Source organism: Budorcas taxicolor, chromosome X (assembly GCF_023091745.1).
Source record: "Budorcas taxicolor isolate Tak-1 chromosome X, Takin1.1, whole genome shotgun sequence".
In the NCBI taxonomy this organism is placed as follows: domain Eukaryota; kingdom Metazoa; phylum Chordata; class Mammalia; order Artiodactyla; family Bovidae; genus Budorcas; species Budorcas taxicolor.
In genome coordinates this window covers 139,656,499-139,678,761 of record NC_068935.1, presented here as the reverse complement: position 1 = coordinate 139,678,761, position 22,263 = coordinate 139,656,499, and the positions used below count along the sequence as shown (strand labels likewise).

The 22,263-nt window shown below is 58.9% G+C and overlaps 1 protein-coding gene across 1 annotated transcript in view; it reads right to left on the bottom strand.

Moving 5' to 3' along the window:
* Positions 1-19,735, bottom strand: part of CSF2RA (colony stimulating factor 2 receptor subunit alpha) — a 29,804-nt gene extending 10,069 nt beyond the window's left edge. Inside the window, exons 1-8 of the mRNA XM_052663294.1 lie at positions 19,699-19,735; positions 13,651-13,752; positions 12,358-12,500; positions 10,858-10,981; positions 9,532-9,658; positions 9,265-9,437; positions 8,730-8,863; positions 583-612 (exon numbers count right to left, since the gene is read on the bottom strand). Coding sequence (XP_052519254.1) covers positions 583-612; positions 8,730-8,863; positions 9,265-9,437; positions 9,532-9,658; positions 10,858-10,981; positions 12,358-12,500; positions 13,651-13,752; positions 19,699-19,735 — 870 coding nt within the window. The remainder of the gene's footprint in view (positions 1-582; positions 613-8,729; positions 8,864-9,264; positions 9,438-9,531; positions 9,659-10,857; positions 10,982-12,357; positions 12,501-13,650; positions 13,753-19,698) is intronic.
* Between the last annotated feature and the right edge of the window lie 2,528 nt (positions 19,736-22,263).

The window sequence follows — 22,263 nt, the reverse complement described above, 5'->3', positions numbered from 1 at the left end:
CTGGGACCTAAGGCCTCAAGACCTGAGGTAGAGTTCAGGCAACAACGGAAGCGAAGTGCACAGTAAACGCAACGCTCTTCAATCGTCCTTAAACCACCTTCTTCTTCTTCAATCACCCCAAACCATCCCTCGCTGTCCATGCAAAATCTGTCTCCTGCACAACTGGTCCCTGGTACCAAAAACATCGCAGACCACAGCTCTCAGGAAACCCCATCATCTGACGTTTATGTCATCCCCATCCAGGCCACCGCTGGAACAATTTCAATTGGTGTGTGTCCATTGACGGCTATTGTATGATTAAACTGGGGCTTCCCTGGAGGCTGTGTGAGTAAAGAATCCACCTGCAATGCGGGAGACGTAGGCAGATGCAAGTTCGATCCTCCGGTCAGGAAGATTCCACTGGAGGAGGGCATGGCAACCCACTCCAGTATGGTTGCCTGGAGAGTCCCAGGGACAGAGAGGCCTGGTGGGCTACAGTCCATGGGGTCACAAAGAGTCAGCCACGACTGAAGCGCCTGGGCATGCCCACACCCATGCAGGATTGAACTACAAGGGTGATGTTGGGTCAGCATTGTCACTCACCAGCTGACTTCTGCTGCTGCTGGTATCACGCTAGAAAAAAACCAAAGCAAAACAGAATATTTACTTTTCTCCATTTTGAAACTGCTACTAGATCTCACCCCATCTCGCCTTTCCAGGAAGCCAAGAAAAAACAAAACCAAGAGTGGCCAACAAAGGGTTGAGCCCCTTATATTCTTCCCAAGCGGGAGTTGGCATCACGAGAAGGAGGAAACCTCTCCACAGGACAGAGGGTGGCGCTGCTGCAGGGCTCCTTAAGGAAACTGACCTGCAGGTGGATCTTACTAAGAACCACATGCGCTTGGAGGAGACGGGATCTCACTGTCTACACTGCATCAGGGTGCACGTGAGGGGAGGGTCTCCCATGTCTACACTGGGTCAGGGGGCCGTGAGGAGAGGGTGCCCGAATCTACAAGGGTCCAGGGGGCCGTGAGGAGAGGGTGCCCGAATCTACAAGGGTCCAGGGGGCCGTGAGGAGAGGGTGCCCGAATCTACAAGGGTCCAGGGGGCCGTGAGGAGAGGGTGCCCGAATCTACAAGGGTCCAGGGGGCCGTGAGGAGAGGGCGTCTCCGTGTGTACAACGGGTCCAGGGGGCCGTGAGGAGAGGGCGTCTCCGTGTCTACACTGGGTCCAGGGGGCCGTGAGGAGAGGGTCGCTCGTGTCTACACTGGGTCCAGGGGGCCGTGAGGAGAGGGCGTCTCCGTGTCTACACCGGGTCAGGGGGCCGTGAGGAGAGGGCGTCTCCGTGTCTACACCGGGTCCAGGGGGCCGTGAGGAGAGGGCGTCTCCGTGTCTACACCGGGTCCAGGGGGCCGTGAGGAGAGGGCGTCTCCGTGTCTACACCGGGTCCAGGGGGCCGTGAGGAGAGGGCGTCTCCGTGTCTACACTGGGTCCAGGGGGCCGTGAGGACAGGGCGTCTCCGTGTCTACACCGGGTCCAGGGGGCCGTGAGGAGAGGGCGTCTCCGTGTCTACACCGGGTCCAGGGGGCCGTGAGGAGAGGGTCGCTCGTGTCTACACTGGGTCCAGGGGGCCGTGAGGAGAGGGCGTCTCCATGTCTACACTGGGTCCAGGGGGCCGAGAGGAGAGGGCATCTCCGTGTCTACACCGGGTCCAGGGGGCCGAGAGGAGAGGGCATCTCCGTGTCTACACCGGGTCCAGGGGGCCGTGAGGAAAGGGTCGCTCGTGTCTACACTGGGTCCAGGGGGCCGTGAGGAGAGGGTGTCTCCGTGTCTACACTGCATCAGGGTGCACGTGAGGGGAGGGTCTCCCATGTCTACACTGGGTCAGGGGGCCGTGAGGAGAGGGTGTCTCCGTGTCTACACTGGGTCAGGGGGCCGTGAGGAGAGGGTGTCTCCGTGTCTACACTGCATCAGGGTGCACGTGAGGGGAGGGTGTCCCATGTCTACACTGGGTCAGGGGGCCGTGAGGAGAGGGTGCCCGAATCTACAAGGGTCCAGGGGGCCGTGAGGAGAGGGTGCCCGAATCTACAAGGGTCCAGGGGGCCGTGAGGAGAGGGTGCCCGAATTTACAAGGGTCCAGGGGGCCATGAGGAGAGGGTGCCCGAATCTACAAGGGTCCAGGGGGCCGTGAGGAGAGGGCGTCTCCGTGTGTACAACGGGTCCAGGGGGCCGTGAGGAGAGGGCGTCTCCGTGTCTACACTGGGTCCAGGGGGCCGTGAGGAGAGGGTCGCTCGTGTCTACACTGCGTCCAGGGGGCCGTGAGGAGAGGGCGTCTCCGTGTCTACACCGGGTCCAGGGGGCCGTGAGGAGAGGGCGTCTCCGTGTCTACACCGGGTCCAGGGGGCCGTGAGGAGAGGGCGTCTCCGTGTCTACACTGGGTCCAGGGGGCCGTGAGGACAGGGCGTCTCCGTGTCTACACTGGGTCCAGGGGGCCGTGAGGAGAGGGCGTCTCCGTGTCTACACCGGGCCCAGGGGGCCGTGAGGAGAGGGTCGCTCGTGTCTACACTGGGTCCAGGGGGCCGTGAGGAGAGGGCGTCTCCATGTCTACACTGGGTCCAGGGGGCCGAGAGGAGAGGGCATCTCCGTGTCTACACCGGGTCCAGGGGGCCGAGAGGAGAGGGCATCTCCGTGTCTACACCGGGTCCAGGGGGCCGTGAGGAGAGGGTCGCTCGTGTCTACACTGGGTCCAGGGGGCCGTGAGGAGAGGGCGTCTCCATGTCTACAGTGGGTCCAGGAGGCCGTGAGGAGAGGGCGTCTCCGTGTCTACACTGTGTCCAGGGGGCCGAGAGGAGAGGGCGTCTCCCTGTCTACACCGGGTCCAGGGGGCCGTGAGGAGAGGGTCGCTCGTGTCTACACTGGGTCCAGGGGGCCGTGAGGAGAGGGCGTCTCCATGTCTACACTGGGTCCAGGAGGCCGTGAGGACAGGGCGTCTCTGTGTCTACACTGGGTCCAGGGGGCCGTGAGGAGAGGGCGTCTCCGTGTCTACACTGGGTCCAGGAGGCCGTGAGGAGAGGGTGTCTCCGTGTCTACACTGGGTCCAGGGGGCCGTGAGGAGAGGGCGTCTCCGTGTCTACACTGGGTCAGGGGGCCGAGAGGAGAGGGTCGCTCGTGTCTACACTGGGTCCAGGGGTCCGTGAGGAGAGGGCGTCTCCGTGTCTACACTGGGTCAGGGGGCCGAGAGGAGAGGGTCGCTCGTGTCTACACTGGGTCAGGGGGCCGAGAGGAGAGGGCGTCTCCGTGTCTACACCGGGTCAGGGGGCCGTGAGGACAGGGCGTCTCCGTGTCTACACTGGGTCCAGGGGGCCGTGAGGAGAGGGCGTCTCCGTGTCTACACCGGGTCAGGGGGCCGTGAGGAGAGGGCGTCTCCGTGTCTACACCGGGTCAGGGGGCCGAGAGGAGAGGGCGTCTCCGTGTCTACACTGGGTCAGGGGGCCGTGAGGAGAGGGCGTCTCCGTGTCTACACTGGGTCCAGGGGTCCGTGAGGAGAGGGTCGCTCGTGTCTACACTGGGTCAGGGGGCCGAGAGGAGAGGGCGTCTCCGTGTCTACACCGGGTCAGGGGGCCGTGAGGAGAGGGCGTCTCCGTGTCTACACTGGGTCAGGGGGCCGTGAGGAGAGGGCGTCTCCATGTCTACACCGGGTCAGGGGGCCGTGAGGAGAGGGCGTCTCCGTGTCTACACCGGGTCAGGGGGCCGAGAGGAGAGGGCGTCTCCGTGTCTACACTGGGTCCAGGGGGCCGTGAGGAGAGGGCGTCTCCGTGTCTACACTGGGTCCAGGGGGCCGTGAGGACAGGGCGTCTCCGTGTCTACACTGGGTCCAGGGGGCCGTGAGGACAGGGCGTCTCCGTGTCTACACTGGGTCCAGGGGGCCGTGAGGACAGGGCGTCTCCGTGTCTACACCGGGTCCAGGGGGCCGTGAGGAGAGGGTCGCTCGTGTCTACACTGGGTCCAGGGGGCCGTGAGGAGAGGGCGTCTCCATGTCTACACTGGGTCCAGGAGGCCGTGAGGAGAGGGCGTCTCCGTGTCTACACTGGGTCCAGGGGGCCGTGAGGAGAGGGCATCTCCGTGTCTACACTGGGTCCAGGAGGCCGTGAGGAGAGGGTGTCTCCGTGTCTACACTGGGTCCAGGGGGCCGTGAGGAGAGGGCGTCTCCGTGTCTACACTGGGTCAGGGGGCCGAGAGGAGAGGGTCGCTCGTGTCTACACTGGGTCCAGGGGTCCGTGAGGAGAGGGCGTCTCCGTGTCTACACTGGGTCAGGGGGCCGAGAGGAGAGGGTCGCTCGTGTCTACACTGGGTCAGGGGGCCGAGAGGAGAGGGTCGCTCGTGTCTACACTGGGTCAGGGGGCCGTGAGGAGAGGGCGTCTCCGTGTCTACACTGGGTCAGGGGGCCGAGAGGAGAGGGTCGCTCGTGTCTACACCGGGTCAGGGGGCCGAGAGGAGAGGGCGTCTCCGTGTCTACACCGGGTCAGGGGGCCATGAGGACAGGGCGTCTCCGTGTCTACACTGGGTCCAGGGGGCCGTGAGGAGAGGGCGTCTCCGTGTCTACACCGGGTCAGGGGGCCGAGAGGAGAGGGCGTCTCCGTGTCTACACTGGGTCAGGGGGCCGAGAGGAGAGGGCGTCTCCGTGTCTACACTGGGTCCAGGGGGCCGTGAGGACAGGGCGTCTCCGTGTCTACACTGGGTCAGGGGGCCGTGAGGACAGGGCGTCTCCGTGTCTACACTGGGTCCAGGGGGCCGTGAGGAGAGGGCGTCTCCGTGTCTACACTGGGTCCAGGGGGCCGTGAGGAGAGGGCGTCTCCGTGTCTACACTGGGTCCAGGGGGCCGTGAGGAGAGGGCGTCTCCGTGTCTACACTGGGTCCAGGGGGCCGTGAGGACAGGGCGTCTCCGTGTCTACACTGGGTCAGGGGCCCGAGAGGAGAGGGCGTCTCCGTGTCTACACTGGGTCCAGGGGGCCGTGAGGACAGGGCGTCTCCGTGTCTACACTGGGTCAGGGGGCCGTGAGGAGAGGGCATCTCCGTGTCTACACTGGGTCCAGGGGTCCGTGAGGAGAGGGTCGCTCGTGTATACACTGGGTCAGGGGGCCGAGAGGAGAGGGCGTCTCCGTGTCTACACCGGGTCAGGGGGCCGTGAGGAGAGGGCGTCTCCGTGTCTACACTGGGTCCAGGGGTCCGTGAGGTGAGGGCGTCTCCGTGTCTACACTGGGTCCAGGGGTCCGTGAGGAGAGGGTCGCTCGTGTCTACACTGGGTCAGGGGGCCGTGAGGAGAGGGCGTCTCCATGTCTACACCGGGTCAGGGGGCCGTGAGGAGAGGGCGTCTCCGTGTCTACACTGGGTGAGGGGGCCGAGAGGAGAGGGCGTCTCCGTGTCTACACTGGGTCCAGGGGGCCGTGAGGAGAGGGCGTCTCCGTGTCTACACTGGGTCCAGGGGGCCGTGAGGACAGGGCGTCTCTGTGTCTACACTGGGTCCAGGGGGCCGTGAGGAGAGGGCGTCTCCGTGTCTACACTGCGTCCAGGGGGCCGTGAGGAGAGGGCGTCTCCGTGTCTACACTGGGTCCAGGGGTCCGTGAGGAGAGGGTCGCTCGTGTCTACACTGGGTCAGGGGGCCGAGAGGAGAGGGCGTCTCCGTGTCTACACCGGGTCAGGGGGCCGTGAGGTGAGGGCGTCTCCGTGTCTACACTGGGTCCAGGGGTCCGTGAGGTGAGGGCGTCTCCGTGTCTACACTGGGTCCAGGGGTCCGTGAGGAGAGGGTCGCTCGTGTCTACACTGGGTCAGGGGGCCGTGAGGAGAGGGCGTCTCCATGTCTACACCGGGTCAGGGGGCCATGAGGAGAGGGCGTCTCCGTGTCTACACTGGGTCAGGGGGCCGAGAGGAGAGGGCGTCTCCGTGTCTACACTGGGTCAGGGGGCCGTGAGGACAGGGCGTCTCCGTGTCTACACTGGGTCAAGGGGGCCGTGAGGAGAGGGCGTCTCTCCGTGTCTACACTGGGTCCAGGGGGCCGTGAGGTGAGGGCGTCTCCGTGTCTACACTGGGTCCAGGGGGCCGTGAGGAGAGGGCGTCTCCGTGTCTACACTGGGTCCAGGGGGCCGTGAGGAGAGGGCGTCTCCGTGTCTACACTGGGTCCAGGGGGCCGTGAGGACAGGGCGTCTCCGTGTCTACACTGGGTCAGGGGGCCGAGAGGAGAGGGCGTCTCCGTGTCTACACTGGGTCCAGCGGGCCGTGAGGACAGGGCGTCTCCGTGTCTACACTGGGTCAGGGGGCCGTGAGGTGAGGGCGTCTCCGTGTCTACACTGGGTCCAGGGGGCCGTGAGGAGAGGGCGTCTCCGTGTCTACACCGGGTCAGGGGGCCGTGAGGTGAGGGCGTCTCCGTGTCTACACTGGGTCCAGGGGGCCGTGAGGAGAGGGCGTCTCCGTGTCTACACTGGGTCCAGGGGGCCGTGAGGAGAGGGCGTCTCCGTGTCTACACTGGGTCCAGGGGGCCGTGAGGACAGGGCGTCTCCGTTTCTACACTGGGTCAGGGGGCCGAGAGGAGAGGGCGTCTCCGTGTCTACACTGGGTCCAGGGGGCCGTGAGGAGAGGGCGTCTCTGTGTCTACACTGGGTCCAGGGGGCCGTGAGGAGAGGGCGTCTCCGTGTCTACACTGGGTCCAGGGGGCCGTGAGGACAGGGCGTCTCCGTGTCTACACTGGGTCAGGGGGCCGAGAGGAGAGGGCGTCTCCGTGTCTACACTGGGTCCAGCGGGCCGTGAGGACAGGGCGTCTCCGTGTCTACACTGGGTCAGGGGGCCGTGAGGTGAGGGCGTCTCCGTGTCTACACTGGGTCCAGGGGGCCGTGAGGAGAGGGCGTCTCCGTGTCTACACTGGGTCCAGGGGGCCGTGAGGAGAGGGCGTCTCCGTGTCTACACTGGGTCCAGGGGGCTGTGAGGAGAGGGCGTCTCCGTGTCTACACTGGGTCAGGGGGCCGAGAGGAGAGGGCGTCTCCGTGTCTACACTGGGTCCAGGGGGCCGTGAGGACAGGGCGTCTCCGTGTCTACACTGGGTCAGGGGGCCGTGAGGAGAGGGCGTCTCCGTGTCTACACTGGGTCAAGGGGGCCGTGAGGAGAGGGCGTCTCCGTGTCTACACTGGGTCAGGGGGCCGAGAGGAGAGGGCGTCTCCGTGTCTACACTGGGTCAGGGGGCCGTGAGGACAGGGCGTCTCCGTGTCTACACTGGGTCAGGGGGCCGTGAGGTGAGGGCGTCTCCGTGTCTACACTGGGTCCAGGGGGCCGTGAGGAGAGGGCGTCTCTGTGTCTACACTGGGTTCAGGGGGCCGTGAGGACAGGGCGTCTCCGTGTCTACACTGGGTCCAGGGGGCCGTGAGGACAGGGCGTCTCCGTGTCTACACTGGGTCCAGGGGGCCGTGAGGAGAGGGCGTCTCCGTGTCTACACTGCGTCCAGGGGGCCGTGAGGAGAGGGCGTCTCCGTGTCTACACTGGGTCAGGGGGCCGTGAGGAGAGGGCGTCTCCGTGTCTACACTGGGTCAATGGGGCCGTGAGGAGAGGGCGTCTCCGTGTCTACACTGGGTCAAGGGGGCCGTGAGGAGAGGGCGTCTCCGTGTCTACACTGGGTCCAGGGGGCCGTGAGGTGAGGGCGTCTCCGTGTCTACACTGGGTCCAGGGGGCCGTGAGGAGAGGGCGTCTCCGTGTCTACACTGGGTCCAGGGGGCCGTGAGGAGAGGGCGTCTCTGTGTCTACACTGGGTCCAGGGGGCCGTGAGGAGAGGGCGTCTCCGTGTCTACACTGGGTCCAGGGGGCTGTGAGGACAGGGCGTCTCCGTGTCTACACTGGGTCAGGGGGCCGTGAGGAGAGGGCGTCTCCGTGTCTACACTGGGTCCAGGGGGCCGTGAGGACAGGGCGTCTCCGTGTCTACACTGGGTCAGGGGGCCGTGAGGAGAGGGCGTCTCCGTGTCTACACTGGGTCAAGGGGGCCGTGAGGAATGGGCGTTTCTGTGTCTACACTGGGTCAAGGGGCCGTGAGGACAGGGCGTCTCCGTGTCTACACTGGGTCAGGGGGCCGTGAGGTGAGGGCGTCTCCGTGTCTACACTGGGTCCAGGGGGCCGTGAGGACAGGGCGTCTCCGTGTGTACACTGGGTCCAGGGGGCCGTGAGGAGAGGGTCTCTCCCTGTCTACACTGGGTCCAGCTGACTTGGAGTAGAGGGCTGTTGTTTAAAATCCGTCCCCATATCGGCTGGAAGTGAGGTTCATTGATCACACTGGGTCTAAGCAGATGGGTTTGACGGCTCACCCCGTCTACCCCGGGGTCAAATGGCCTTGGAGTAGAGGGCTCGCATCTAAGATGGGTCGCCATGTGGGGTTGGAGCCGCAAAGCCGTGTCTATACTGGGTCTAGCCAAGCAGGTTTCAGATGGCTTACCCTGTCCACACCGTGCCCAGGTCCTTGGCGCACACCCTGGATTCCCCCGGCACCCAGCAGTTCTGTGCCCCCGGGCCCTGAATCTACCCCGGCGCCCAGCAGTTCCGCACCCCTGGGCCCTGGATTCCCCCGGCACCCAGCAGTTCCGCGCCCCCGGGCCCTGGATCTTCCCGACGCTCACCCGTCCGCGCCCCCCTCTCGTGCCCCAGCTCCTCCCGTCGCCCCGCAGGGCTGGCTGCCAGGCTCCCTGAGCCTCACTGCCCTGCCCGGTGCCGAGCCCGCTTACCCATCTCTGGACGTCCAGCTGGTACTGGAACTCCCTGTTGGACCGTGCCTGCCGCGTCCTGGGCTTTTCCCACTGGATGAGGCAGTGGGATGCGTTGCACTGGACGCTGATATTGTCGGGTGGGTTGTACTGCTCTGTAATGAGACCCCCGGTGGCACCTCTGATGCGGAGTGCCTCCCCTGGTCCACGGAGGGGAGACCCCTTTCTCCCATCCCGACACGAAGGGGAGCTCCCGAGTTCACCGGGAGGAGGGAGCAGGTTCAGAAGTTGCAATAATTCATGTATAAGCCAAGGGCTGCTGGCTGTCACCAGGACCTAGCAGACAGACGTGGGAGCGGGGGTTGTTTCAGACGCTGCAAGAGGGACCAGGATTTCTGGCCTCCAGAGCCCTGGGACAACCCATTCCCATCGTTTTAAGCCTCCCAGTCTGTGGTCATTTATCACAGCCTTTCCAGGAATTCCCATGCAGATACCTACACAAATTCCATCACATCTAACTAAGCAGTGGTTTTAAATTCCGGGTGGTTGTTCTCACCTATTTCCTTTAGCAGCAAAACTGAGTCAAAGAACTGGATTCCTGCTTCTCGGCTGGTACCGTTAACCAGGAAGTAACTGTACGACGTTAACCCCGAGAGGTCTCGGAGGTGACATCCCACGTGGGTCCCCGACTCTTTCAGGTAGCGAGGACATTCCCTCTCGATTCTTTTCCTGTCAGGTCCCCAAACGTTCAGAGAACCATCAGGGCAGTTGTTCCCTTCCTCACGGCATCTCCCAGGGTTGTCTACATGAGGTCTACACTTACTTTGATCGCACGTACAAAAAATACTGGACGTCGCCGGGAGCCGCTCGGCCCTTGGCCCAGCTGCAGTTCATGAAATCCGCGTCGTAGATAACACAGGAGAAGTTTTCGGCAGCTGTGCCCTCCTTACCTGGGAAGGGACAGAAAGAAAACAGTGGCGTTTAAAGAGGGATGGACCCGATGGCTTCATGCTTCACAGAAGAATCAATACCAGTGCTTCTCAGACTCTTCCCCAAAAAACAGAAGAAGACGTTCCAGGGGTCTAACTCCCACGCTGGCGGATACAGCTGACAATACTGTATCGTCCGCTTGAAATTCCCTAAGAGAAAAGAAACGAAATTAAAAGACGCTTGCTCCTTGGAAGAACAGCTATGACCAACCTAGACAGCATATTAAAAGGCAGAGACACTACTTTGGCAACAAAGGTCTATGTAGTCAAGGCTATGGTTTTCCCAGTAGTCACGTATGGATGTGAGAGCTGGACCATAAAGAAGGCTGAGAGCCAAAGAATGGATGCTTTTTAACTGTGGTGTTGGAGAAGACTCTTGAGAGTCCCTTGGACTGCAAGGAGATCCAACCAGTCCATCCTAAAGGAAATCCATCCTAAATATTCATTGGAAAGACTGATGCTGAAGCTGAAACTCCAATGCTTTGGCCACTTGATGCGAAGAGCAGACTCACTGGAAAAGACCCCGATGCTGGGAAAGATTGAAGGCGGGAGGAGGAGAGGACGACAGAGGATGAGATGGTTGGATGGCGTCACTGAGTCAATGGACATGAGTTTGAGCAGGATCCAGGAGTTGGTAAAGAACAGGGAAGCCTGGCGTGCTGCAGTCCACGGGGTCACAAAGAGTCGGACACGACTGAAGTGAATGAACTGAACGGAAGAGAGAAGATCCCTGAAGGGTTCTCACCACAAAAAAAAACAACCAACCAGCAAAAACGCACGCAAGAGAATAGGTACATGAACAGCTCGAAGAACTGGATTCCTGTTTCTTGGCTGTTTCTTAGCTGGCACCACTTCGGAAGGCGTGCACGCATCCAAACAGCAAATGTGGGAGCTCCCTGGCGGTCCCCTGGTTAGGGCGCCACACTTCCACTGCTGTGGGCCTGGGTTCCATCCCCGGTCAGGGAAGTCAGATTCCACAAGCCGCAAAGGAACGGCCAAAAAGGAAAGCACCGAAATGACAAAACAGAGCCAAAAAAATCCTCAGACATACACAATCCCTGTGTGTCAAGTATGTCTCCATCAAACAGAAAAAGGTGGGACAAGGGAGTCTGAATGCTCGCGGGGAGCAGAAGGGTCACCCCGCCCCGTGCTCTCCCTACCTGGGTTAGTGTAGACCAGCCTCTCTGAAAGCCGTCTCTGGTTGATACTCACTTCCACGGTGAGCGTGACTCCCCCGTGCAGAGAGCAGTCTGGAAATGTGCACTGGCAATCATTGTGTTTGACCTGGAGAGATGCAACCAGCCAGTGGGTTAAGAACCTGTCTTCTTTCCTCTCGTCCTCCTCGGTCTTTGCTCCTGCGCTGACCCTGGTCACGACATCCACCTCCCTGTGTGAAGTCTCACCCAGGTACCTTCTTTGAGAAGAGGCCCGCTAGCAAGGTTCAGAAAGTCAGTGTTCAGAGCTCACCTTTTTAAGAAAAAAATATATATATATATTTTTAATTGGCGTATAATGGCTTTCGGCTTCCCAGGTGGCTCAGTGGGTAAAGAATCCGCCTGGAATACAGGAGACCCAGGTTCAATCCCTGGGTCGCAAAGATCCTCTGGAGGAGGGCCTGGCAACCCACTTCAGTGTTCTTGCCCGGAAAATCCCACGGACAGAGGAGCCTGGTGGGCTGCAGTCCATGGGGTCACAGAGAGTCAGACAGGACTGAAGGGATAAGCACATTGCTTTACAATGTTCTGTTAGTTTCTGCTGCAACAGTGTGAATCGGCTAAAAGTACACATATTGAACCTCCCTCTGAACCCGCCTGGAGCTCACCAGGGATGTTGTGAAAACGGACAGTCTGGTTACACGATTCCCGGGTGAGGTCTGGGAGCCTCTAGTTCTCACAAACTCCCGAGGGATGCAGGCTGGACTGTTCTGTGCGCCCTCATCGCTTTACTTTTTTTTTCGGAACCTCACACTCCCCCTCGTGTTTTTGGCAACACCGTGCAGCCTGTGGGAATGTTACTTCCCGACCCGGGAACTGAACCCACAACCCCCTCTACTGGAAGCGCAAAGTCTTCACCAGCATGGAAGTCCCCACACCCTCTTCTACGGGACTGACTCTTCCTGCCTTATCTCACAGGCATCATCCCCTCAGGAGTGTCCTGTTTAGACTGTATCCAAGGCGGTCTGTTTAGTTTGATTCCATGCCACAGGCGGAGCGAATGCTATTTCTTTCTCAGGATCAAGTGTAGCATGGGGACCAACTGAGCAAGAAGAACGTGGCTCCCTGAGGCAGTCAGCCTACTGAACACATACTGGGCACGAGGGTCACTTCCCTGGTGCAGCTCGAACCATGACTTTCTTGACGTATCCCCAGGTCACTCTCTCATGCTTGGTGAGAAATGAAGTCGCTCAGTCGTGTCCGACTCTTCGCGACCCTGTGGACACCAGGCTCCTCCGTCCATGGGAGTTTCTAGGCAAGAGTACTGGAGTGGGAGAGGTCTACAAAGGACAGCAACGGGGCCCGTGCAATCGACCTCGTTGTTGTAGCTCAGTGGCTCACTGACGTCCGACTCTTCGTGACCCCATGGACCGCAGCCACGCCGGGCCTCCCTTGTCCTTCACCGTCTCCCGGACTTTGCTCAAACTCATCCCCAAGCCACATTACCTTTTTCTTAATCAGCCCCTTCTCTTTGTGAATCAGCACACATTCCCCATAGGTAGTGTTTTCTTTGCAGTCCCAAGTCAGCTTCGTCGTCTGTGGGTCAAACTTCACATTTAGACTGGCGTCTGGCTTCACGGCTGCAAGATCTGCAAGACGTGACCTCAGGAATCAAGAAACGCCCCTTTTCCCAACTCCACGCCCACTTAAGCAATTCGTCTCAGGTCTTGCAAACAAAGATCGGCGTTGGGGATCACTGCCACCCACCTCTGTCAAATCGTCTTTGTCCCCTACCCTCTGTCCCATCTGTCCTTCCTGCCCCTTTCTCCCAGTGGAGACGTCTCTGTCGCTGTAGTTACTAAGCCACGCCTGAGTGTTTGGGACCCCCCGGACTGCAGCCCACCAGGCTCCTCTGTCCATGGGATTCTCCAGGCAAGAACACGGGAGTGGGTTGCCAGGCCCTCCTTCAGCGGGATCTTCCCGACCCAGGGATGGAACCCGTGTCTCCTTCACTGCAGGCAGATTCTTTACCACCGAGCCGCCAGGGCAGGCCCAGTGGAGACGTCTACTGTGAAAATAAATGAAGACCAGCCGAGCGAGAAGGAGCAGAGGTGAGCTAATCCCATCTCGTCACGGGAAGGGAGTCGGGCACCATCAGCTGTGCCTGCAGGGGGGGAGGGGGACCATTCACATCACCACAAGGGGTGAGCACACAGGAGCAATAATGCCAGCAGACTGTTGAATAGACGGACAATCATGAAACCAGAGACAGCCACAGGCTTGCCAACAAAGGCCCGTCCAGTCAAGGCTGCGGTTCTCCCAGTGGTCGTGAATGGATGTGAGAGCTGGACCCTAAAGAAAGCTGAGGGCTGAAGAATGGATGCTTTTGAACTGTGGTGTTGGAGAAGACTCTCGAGAGTCCCTTGGACTGCAAGGAGATCCAACCAGTCCATCCTAAAGGAAATCCGTCCTGAATATTCATTGGAAGGACTGATGCTGAAGCTGAAACTCCAATCCTTTGGCCACCTGATGCGAAGAACTGACTCATTAGAAAAGACCCTGATGCTGGGAAAGATTGAAGGCGGGAGGAGAAGGGGACGACAGAGGATGAGACGGGTGGATGGCAGCACCGACTCGATGGACATGGGTTTGGGTGGGCTCCGGGAGTTGGTGATGGACAGGGAGGCCTGGCGTGCTGCAGTTCAAGGGGTCGCAGAGAGTCGGACGCGACTGAGCGACTACACTGAGCTGATAGGCGTGTGTCCCCGAAGCTGGGGTCAGGCACATCCACACACTCACCCTGCTGCTCCTGGGTGAGGAGCCACGCGGAGTCGAGCACCATAGAGAGGAGGAAAACCACCGCCAGGAGACTCGTGGGGCTGCCCAGACGATGCAGAAGGTCTGTGGGGAGAGAAAAACCAGCCTTCGTGGGACACTTGATGTGGACACCAGTGATGTTTCCCCAGGGAGATGGGGGACAAAAAAAACCAACAACACAGGACTCTCTCCAGGGTGATGGTCAGCATCGGCACGCTGACCTGGCCAGCAGCTTGGGTCACTTGCTTAGAGTGGTTAAGACCCTGTCCTCCCAACGCAGGGGACTGCAGGGGATCCCCGATCGGTGTCCCAAGATCCCCCACGGTACACGCTGCAGCTTAAAAAAAATAAGTTAACTAAAAAGACAATTTGAAAAAAAGGGTTCAAAGTGCATGGGCTTCCCAGGTGGCGTAGTGGTAAAGAATCTGCCTGCCAACACAGGAGACGTGAGATTCTGGTTCGATCCCTGGGTGGGGAAGATCCCCTGGAGGAGGGGATGGCCACCCACTCCAGTATTCCTGCCCGGAGAATCCCGTGGACGGAGGAGTCTGCGGGCTACAGCCCATGGGCTCCCAGAGAGTCGGACTCGACTGAGCAAGTGAAGAACAATGGAGATAGAGAAAGCGTCAGTGGTTCTCAGGGGTTCTGAGAACAGGAGGGATGAACAGGAAACTTTAAGGGCAGTGGAAATATTCTGCTTTAATGATGAACACGTGCCATCACACATTTGTCCAAACCCACAGAAGATCCAACCGCAAGTTCAGCTCATCTCACTCGCCCAGTCGTGTCTGACTCTTTGCGACCCCATGGACTGCAGCACGCCAGGCCTCCCTGTCCATCACCAACTCCCGGAGTTTACTCAAACTCATGTCCATCAAGTCGGTGATGCCATCCAGCCATCTCATCCTCTGTCGCGCCCTTCTCCTCCTGCCCTCAATCTTTCCCAGCACCAGGGTCTTGTCCAATGAGGCAGTTCTTCGCATCTGGTGGCCAAAGTTTTGGACAACAGCAAGAGTGACCCCTGATGCAAATTGTGACTTTGAGTCAAGAATATGGCATCAAACTTGCTCCGTCAATTGTAAGAGGCGTTCCACACTGACGCTTGGCATCCATCATTGGGGAACTAACTGTAGGAGGAAGTGGGTACGCAGGAATTCCCAACACTTTCCGAACCTCGTGTTTCTGCAAACCTATGCTCGCCCTAAGCAAATAAACTCGACTAACATTAAAGAAAAAATTTAGGGACTTCCCTGGTAGTCCAGGGGTTAAGACGGCGAGCTTCCCACGCAGGGGGCTCCGGTTCCGTCGCTGGTTGGGGAACTAGGATCTCACATGCCACACATCTCGGGCAAAAATATAAAAATCAAAAAATTAAACTTAAAAAAAAAAAAAAAACCACCAAGGTGCCGTGCTCTATCCCCCACAAAGCCACACTCTAGGGAAAATACCCGATTGTGCAGCTGCGTTTGGGGTAGCAGCCGTGGACGTGCCCACTGATTCCCCAGCAGCGTTTCTCGGTTGTGCTTTGCTGGTAGCTCAGGTGGTGAAGAGCCCGGCTGCCAATGCTGGAGACTAGGTTTCGATTCCTGGGCTGGCAAGATGCCCCTGGAGGAGGGCGCGGCAACCCGCCCCAGCGTTCCCGCCTGGAGAATCCCTCCCACGGACAGAGGAGCCTGGCGGGGCTCCGGTCCACGGGGCCACCAGGAATCAGACCCGGCTGCTTTGGGTCGTGCTGATCCCCTTCCGGTATTGCTACCACTAGCAACGTGCCTTTCAATTTGTCTACAGCGCAAATCTCCATTTGTCTCGAGCTCAGTTCTTGCAGACCCCCTCCTCATGTCTTCGTGCTCCTGGGAATCCCATCCTTTGAACTCCATCTTTTCCCCAAGGTTTCTGCCTCTCTGTGTCTATTTTGCTGGGCACGGCCCTATTTTCCATCACGTCCTTGGGTTTATGGGGTCTTCCGGTCTCAAGGTGGCCTCTGTCTGTTGCGGAGTTCCTTTCCTGGGGGTTGCTGTGACGAATGACAAGCGTTTTTTGTTTTTCTGGTTTTTTTCCTCCGATCTTCTTCCCTCCTTGCCTGTTTCCCTCCATCTCTCCCTTCTTTCCATCCCCTTCCCTGCATCCCTGCGTTGTTCCGGTCTCCTTCCATGTTCCCTTCCTCCCTGTGGTCCTCACACACCGTCTTCCACGCCTCCACTCAGCTGCAGCTCCGCTCTGCTCCAAAGACCTTGCATCTCGGACGCACGTCCAGCTCAGTGCCTTCAGTCCCCACCCAGGGGGCTTCGTCCACCCTCCCGAGGCTCTCGGACCCCCTTGTGGGACCCACCACCCCACAGACCGCCGGCCCGCATTCTCCACGGCATCCCCTTCTTGGCCGGCGTCTCCCCTCTAGCAACATAGGCGTCTACCCTGGGGGAACCTCTTGGCTCCCGTGGGTGTCTCCACTGGCAAAGACCCCCCAGGTCCCCACACCCCAGCTGCGCTCGCACGCCCAGTGCCCCCGGGTGATGTCTCGGAGGCCCGCTCATGGCGGTCGTGCTCTGCTGACCCTGCACACGCTCCAGACCAGTCCCTCCCACTTAGTCGCTCAGTCATATCCGACCCTTGCGACCCCGTGGACTGCAGCCCGCCCGGCTCCTCCGTGCATGGGATTCTCCAGGCCAGAACACTGGAGTGTGTTGCCATGCCCTCCTCCAGGGCATCTCCCGACCCAGGGATCGAACCTACGGCGTTTCCTGCATCTTCTGCCTTGCAGGCACATTTTTTTTTTTTTCCAACCGCTGAGCCACCCGAGAAGCTCCCACCCTGTGTGACACCCGCAGCGTCTCTGCTAATGAGTTCCCTGGGCCTCCTACATTTAATCCTCTGCCGCCTTCTCTTCTCAGACTCACTCAGACCGTCTGCGTTTTCACGAGGTCCTCCCGGCCGGATGCCAAGCGTGGAGGGCCACAAACACCCTCCCTCCATAAGGACAGGGACACCTGTCCGTCAGCACACCTGGGGACAAGCACCCAGCCTCAGATTCCTGCCCACTCGCCTTCAACCCCGTCCCCCCAGGGAACCTCACTGGCCATCACAGAGGAAAAACCAAACCAAACCAAACCACCCACCAGAGTGGTTCCAACTTTCCCACCTGACCGTCATCTCCTGTTCCCCTGCCCCAGGGACTGTCCCCCCAAGACCCTGCCCCACGCAGACTTCGTCTTTCCCGGGGGTCTGCTGTCTGAACCCCACCCGTGGGGGGAGGCTGCTTCCTGCAGTCGGGAGGGGGTGTGGCTGTCTGCCTGAGGCACCCCGGAACCTCTCCGAGAGGATCTTCCTCAATCAACACACCCCCACAGCTCTTGGATTTTCACATCTGCAATTTGCGAAATGTCTGCGGTCTGAGCTTTGCTTAACGGGAGATGAGGGGGATAGGCTGTGGGTGCAGGGCGGGGGGGGGAGGGAACCAGAGCCTGACCCATCTCCCCACCTCCTTGGTGACGGCAGCACCTGTCTCATCAAGCTCCCTGAGTCCAGCTTTCTCCTCCGCGGGGCATAGCGTCGTACCGGCCTCCGGGTGGTAGTCGGGGGTGGACACGCAGAGGGGTTACCCACGCGCCCCCCTCACCCACCGGACTCATCAACACCCTTCACCCCAACTTCCTCACTAACTTCCTGTGCACTGAACTCCCGCCAGCTTCCTGCTCATCGTGATGGAGCAAAAACCAGAAACTGCTGTAACCTTGGCTGAAAAAAAAGAGTTCTCATATACCACAAAGGGACACAGAAATCCACCCCCAAAAGTGGCTCGCTTTAAATCATCAGTTCATCGCAGAACCCCAGCTTCTGGTCAAGGATTGTGAGAAAACCTCCGAAGGAGACTCTGCAAGGAGTGTGAAATAGTCAGGACCGTGATGTATCATGATCCTGGAGAAGGCTCTTGAGAGCCCCTTGGACTGCAAGGAGATGCAACCAGTCCATCCGAAAGGAAATCGCTCCTGAATATTCACTGGAAGGACTGATGCTGAAGCTGAAGCTCCAACCCTTCTTCCACCTGATGCGAAGAACTGACTCATTAGAAAAGACCCTGATGCTGGGAAAGATTGAAGGCGGGAGGAGAAGGGGACGACAGGGGATGAGATGGTTGGATGGCCTCACCGACTCAATGGACATGAGTTGCAGCAAGCTCCGGGAGTTGGTGATGGACAGGGAGGCCTGGCGTGCTGCAGTCCCTGGGGTTGCAAAAAGTCAAGACACGACTGCAAAGATCCTGATGCTGGGAAAGATTGAAGGCGGAAGGAGAAGGGGATGACAGAGGATGAGATGGTTGGGTGGCATCACCGACTCGATGGACGTGAGTTTGAGCAAGCTCCGGGAGTTGGTGATGGACAGGGAGGCCTGGCGTGCTGCAGTCCCTGGGGTCGCAAAGGGTCGGACACGACTGAGCGCCTGAATAACAACATGATGTATCTTATTCAGCCAATCCCTGGTTTAACTGTCACTCCCATCCGACGTACGAGGCACTTCCAGGAGCCTCACAGAAGTGGTCAGAAGACTGAAATCCACAGAAATCTCATCGCTGTTTCACTTAATTTTGCCCTTTTTTTAAAAAAAAAAATCACGCTAAATTCACACGGGATGCAAGCCAGTGTGTTCAGTCACTCAGTGGTGTCCGACTCTCTGCGACCCCGTGGACTGCAGCCCCCCAGGCTCCTCTGTCCATGGGGATTCTCCAGGCAAGAACACTGGGGTCGGTTGCCACTTCCTTCTCCAGGGGATCTTCCCGAACGGGGGATGGAACCCACGTCTCCTGCATCGGCAGACGGATTCTTTACCACTGAGCCTCCAGGGAAGCCCCCTTGTACAACTCGGCGACACTCAGCACATCCGCAAAGCCTGGTTGCAGAACCTTCCCGTCTCCCCAAGGGAGACGCCTCCAGCTCTCGTCCCCCAGCCCCTCCAACCACGAAGCCACTTTCTGCCTCCGTGGACTCGCCTGTGTTGCTACGCTTCCTATACATGGAATCGAGTCATCCTTTGCTTTTTCATGCCCGCTTTCCCTTCTTGTTTTGGTAATCACCGGGCCGCGCTTTCTTTCCCCATTTCAGTTTTACAACCACGTTGGAGGGGCCGACACCGTCTTTCAGATTCAGGACACGCCCTGGGGAGGGGGCTGGGTAACCAGGAAGCCGGTCCAACGGGGACCCTTGCACGAGCTTGCCTATGGAGCTCACCGTGCTTTTAGGCGTGCCAAGGAGTGTGTGAGTCAAAGTTGCTCAGTCGTGTCCAACTCTTTGTGACTCCGTGCACTACACATAAACAGCCCATGGGATTCTCCAGGCCAGAATACTGGAGTGGGTAGCTTTTCACTTCTCCAGCAGACCTTCCCATCCCAGGAATCGAACCAGGGTCTCCTGCACTGCAGGCGGATTCTTTACCAGCTGAGCCACACAGAACGCAATGCCAGCATCCCAGGCAGCACCTGTAACCCTGACGGACCCCCATCACTGCAGCACACACAGCTTGCAAACCCAAGTCTCGTTCCAATCCCGACAGGCACGGGCTGGCCCGGGGAACTCCGAAATCGCCCACCCCAACCTGGCCAACTCCCCGCGGGCGCATTCGGACCTGAGAATGCAGCGCCCGCCGGTTACTGCTCACCGGTCACACTGTCTGCCTAGGCACCCTGCATCCGAAAGGCTTCCCAGGTGGTGCAAACATTACAGAATTCGCCTGCCCGTGCAGGAGACCCAGGGTTGACCCCTGGGTCAGGAAGATCCCCTGGAGGAGGGCATGGCCACCCACTCCAGAGAATCCCCTGGAGAAGCCTGGGAGGGCCACAGTCCACGGGGTCGCAAAGAGTCGGACACGACTCAAGTAACTTAGCCCACAGCAGACCACGTTTTCTGACCCACCTGGAGCGCCCGCCATCAACAGCAGCAAGAGAAGCAGCAAAATGGCACTTTCGAGGACCCCGGGGGTCAAGGGGGACCAGGTTACACCCCTCCCCTGCGACACACCCGCCCCATGCTCGCATCTGCCAACCTGCAGTCCCCATCGCTCTCCCGCGAGGCTTCCACATCTGAGCGTCCTGACGCCTCTCCTCCTCACCCGACGGTGATGGCCCGTGGACGGCACAACCAGACGCCTTCGGCCGGGTTCCTCTTTCCTTCTCCTCGATTCCCTCCCCTTGCCACGCCTGCCACTAGGAGGAACTGAGACAGGCGGGTCGTCTGGTCTCCACACCCCTGCCCATCACTCGTGTGGAGAAGGTTGTCTTCTTAGAGTTGGACCAGACGCTTCACCAGATCTTCTCAGGTCAGGGACCAGGTGTCACTGACCATTTTAATTTTTTTTGTATTTTATTTATTTGATTTTTTGACCATGCTGTGGTTTTCTGTAGCTGTGGTACACAGGATTCTCGCTGCAGAGGTTTCTCCTGTGCAGCGTGGGCTCCAGGGCCCCCGGGTTCCAGCAGTCGTGACGCACAGGCTTAGCTGCTCCACGGAACATGGGATTTTATCCCCGATGGGAGATCGAACCCCTGTCTGCTGCACTGGCGGGAGGGTCCTTTACCACTGAACCCACCTCAGCAACCATTTTCATCACAGGAGGGTCGTCTTCCCAGGAACTGGACCAGAAGGCTCCCCAAGTACATCAGGTACCAGGTGGGTCCCCTGATCTCAGTTCAGTCCAGTCGCTCAGTCGTGTCCGACTCTCTGCGACCCCGTGGACTGCAGCACGCCAGGCCTCCCTGTCCATCACCAACTCCCCGAGCTTGCTCAAACCCACGTCCATCGAGTCGGTGATGCCATCCAGCCATCTCATCCTCTGTCGCCCCCTTCTCCTCCTGCCCCCCATCCCTCCCAGCATCAGGGTCTTTTCAAACGAGTCAGCTCTTCCCATCAGGTGGCCAAAGGATTGGAGCTTCAGCATATGCATACGTGTATCCCCTCTTTATCGGATTTCCTTCCCATTTGGGTCACCACAGAGCCCTGAGTGGAGTCCGGCAGTGGGTTCTGACTCCTTATCCGCTATAGACGTAGTATCAATACGCGTACTAACCCATATAGCATATATGTAAGTATGTATAAGGATCTACTGCTTACATAGTTTCAGTATCAATATGAGCTTCCCAGGTGGCGCTAGTGGTAAAGAATCTGCCTGCCAGCGCACGAGACGTTAAGGGACACGAGCTTGATCTCCGTGTCAGGAACATCCCCTGGAGGAGGAAATGGCAACCCACTCCAGTATTCTTGCCTGGAGAATCCCTCGCACAGAGGAGCCTGGTGGGCTACAGTCGACGCGGTCACAAAGAGTCAGACACGACTGCAGCGACTTAGCACGCACGCCACAACCGTGTATACGCGTCAACCTCCATTTCCCAATCCGTCCCACCCCGTCCTCCGCCCCTCAGAGTCCGTACGTCTGTCTCTCTATTTCTGCCTTGCAAGTAAGAGCATCTCTGCCCTTTTTCTAGATTCCTCGTAAGCCTTTCAAGGTGCCAGCACTGTCCTTCCCCTCCTGACTCCCTGCAGTGTGTGCGACTGAAGGCCCCACCGAGACCTGTTCTGGGCCCGGTTTTTACCTTCTGTGCTTTTTCTCATCTTCGTCGCCCTGGCGTGTTCCCAGACCGGCTCCCAGCTCCCAGCAGGGTGTGCGGACAAGGCGAACGAGAGTAAAGGAGATGGTGCCTGGTCCTGGGTGGCAGCTACGAGTCCTTCAGGACAGTGTGCAGAGAGGCTGCAGAACGGGGCAGAGGGCCTGGGGGACAGAGTCCTCCAGAGCGACCCCCGACTTACAGGGGCTGCTGGCCAGTGGACGGTCCCTGCAACACAGCGCACGCAAGTTCCCATTTTCACTGTCTCTATTTGAGGCTTGGGTTTTTTTTTTTCTTCTCCCCCCTCCCCACACAATACCTTTTACCCTTTACTAAAAGTTAACTCATGATGTACTCTGCATATAAACTGAATAAGCAGGGTGACAATATACAGCCTTGACGTACTCCTTTTCCTACTTGGAACCAGCCTGTTGTTCCATGTCCAGTTCTAACTGTTGCTTCCAGACCTGTATGGGCTGGAAGAAGCACAGCTGGAATGAAGATTGCCGGGAGAAATATCAATAACCTCAGATATGCAGATGACACCACCCTTAGGGCTCAAAGAGGAACTAAAAAGCCTCTTGATGAAAGTGAAAGAGGAGAGTGAAAAAGTTGGCTTAAAGCTCAACATTCAGAAAATGAAGATCATGGCATCTGGTCCCATCATTTCATGGGAAATAGATGGGAAAACAGTGGAAACAGTGCCAGACTTTATTTTTGGGGGGCTCCAAAATCACTGCAGATGGTGACTGCAGCCATGAAATTAAAAGATGTTTACTCCTTGGAAGGAAAGTTATGACCAACCTAGATAGCAAATTGAAAAGCAGAGACATGACTTTGCCAACAAAGGTCCGTCTAGTCAAGGCTATGGCTTTTTCAGTGGTCATGTATGGATGTGAGAGTTGGACTGTGAAGAAAGCTGATCGCCAAAGTACTGATGCTTTTGAACTGTGGTGTTGGAGAAGACTCTTGAGAGTCCCTTGGACTGCAAGGAGATCCAACCAGTCCAT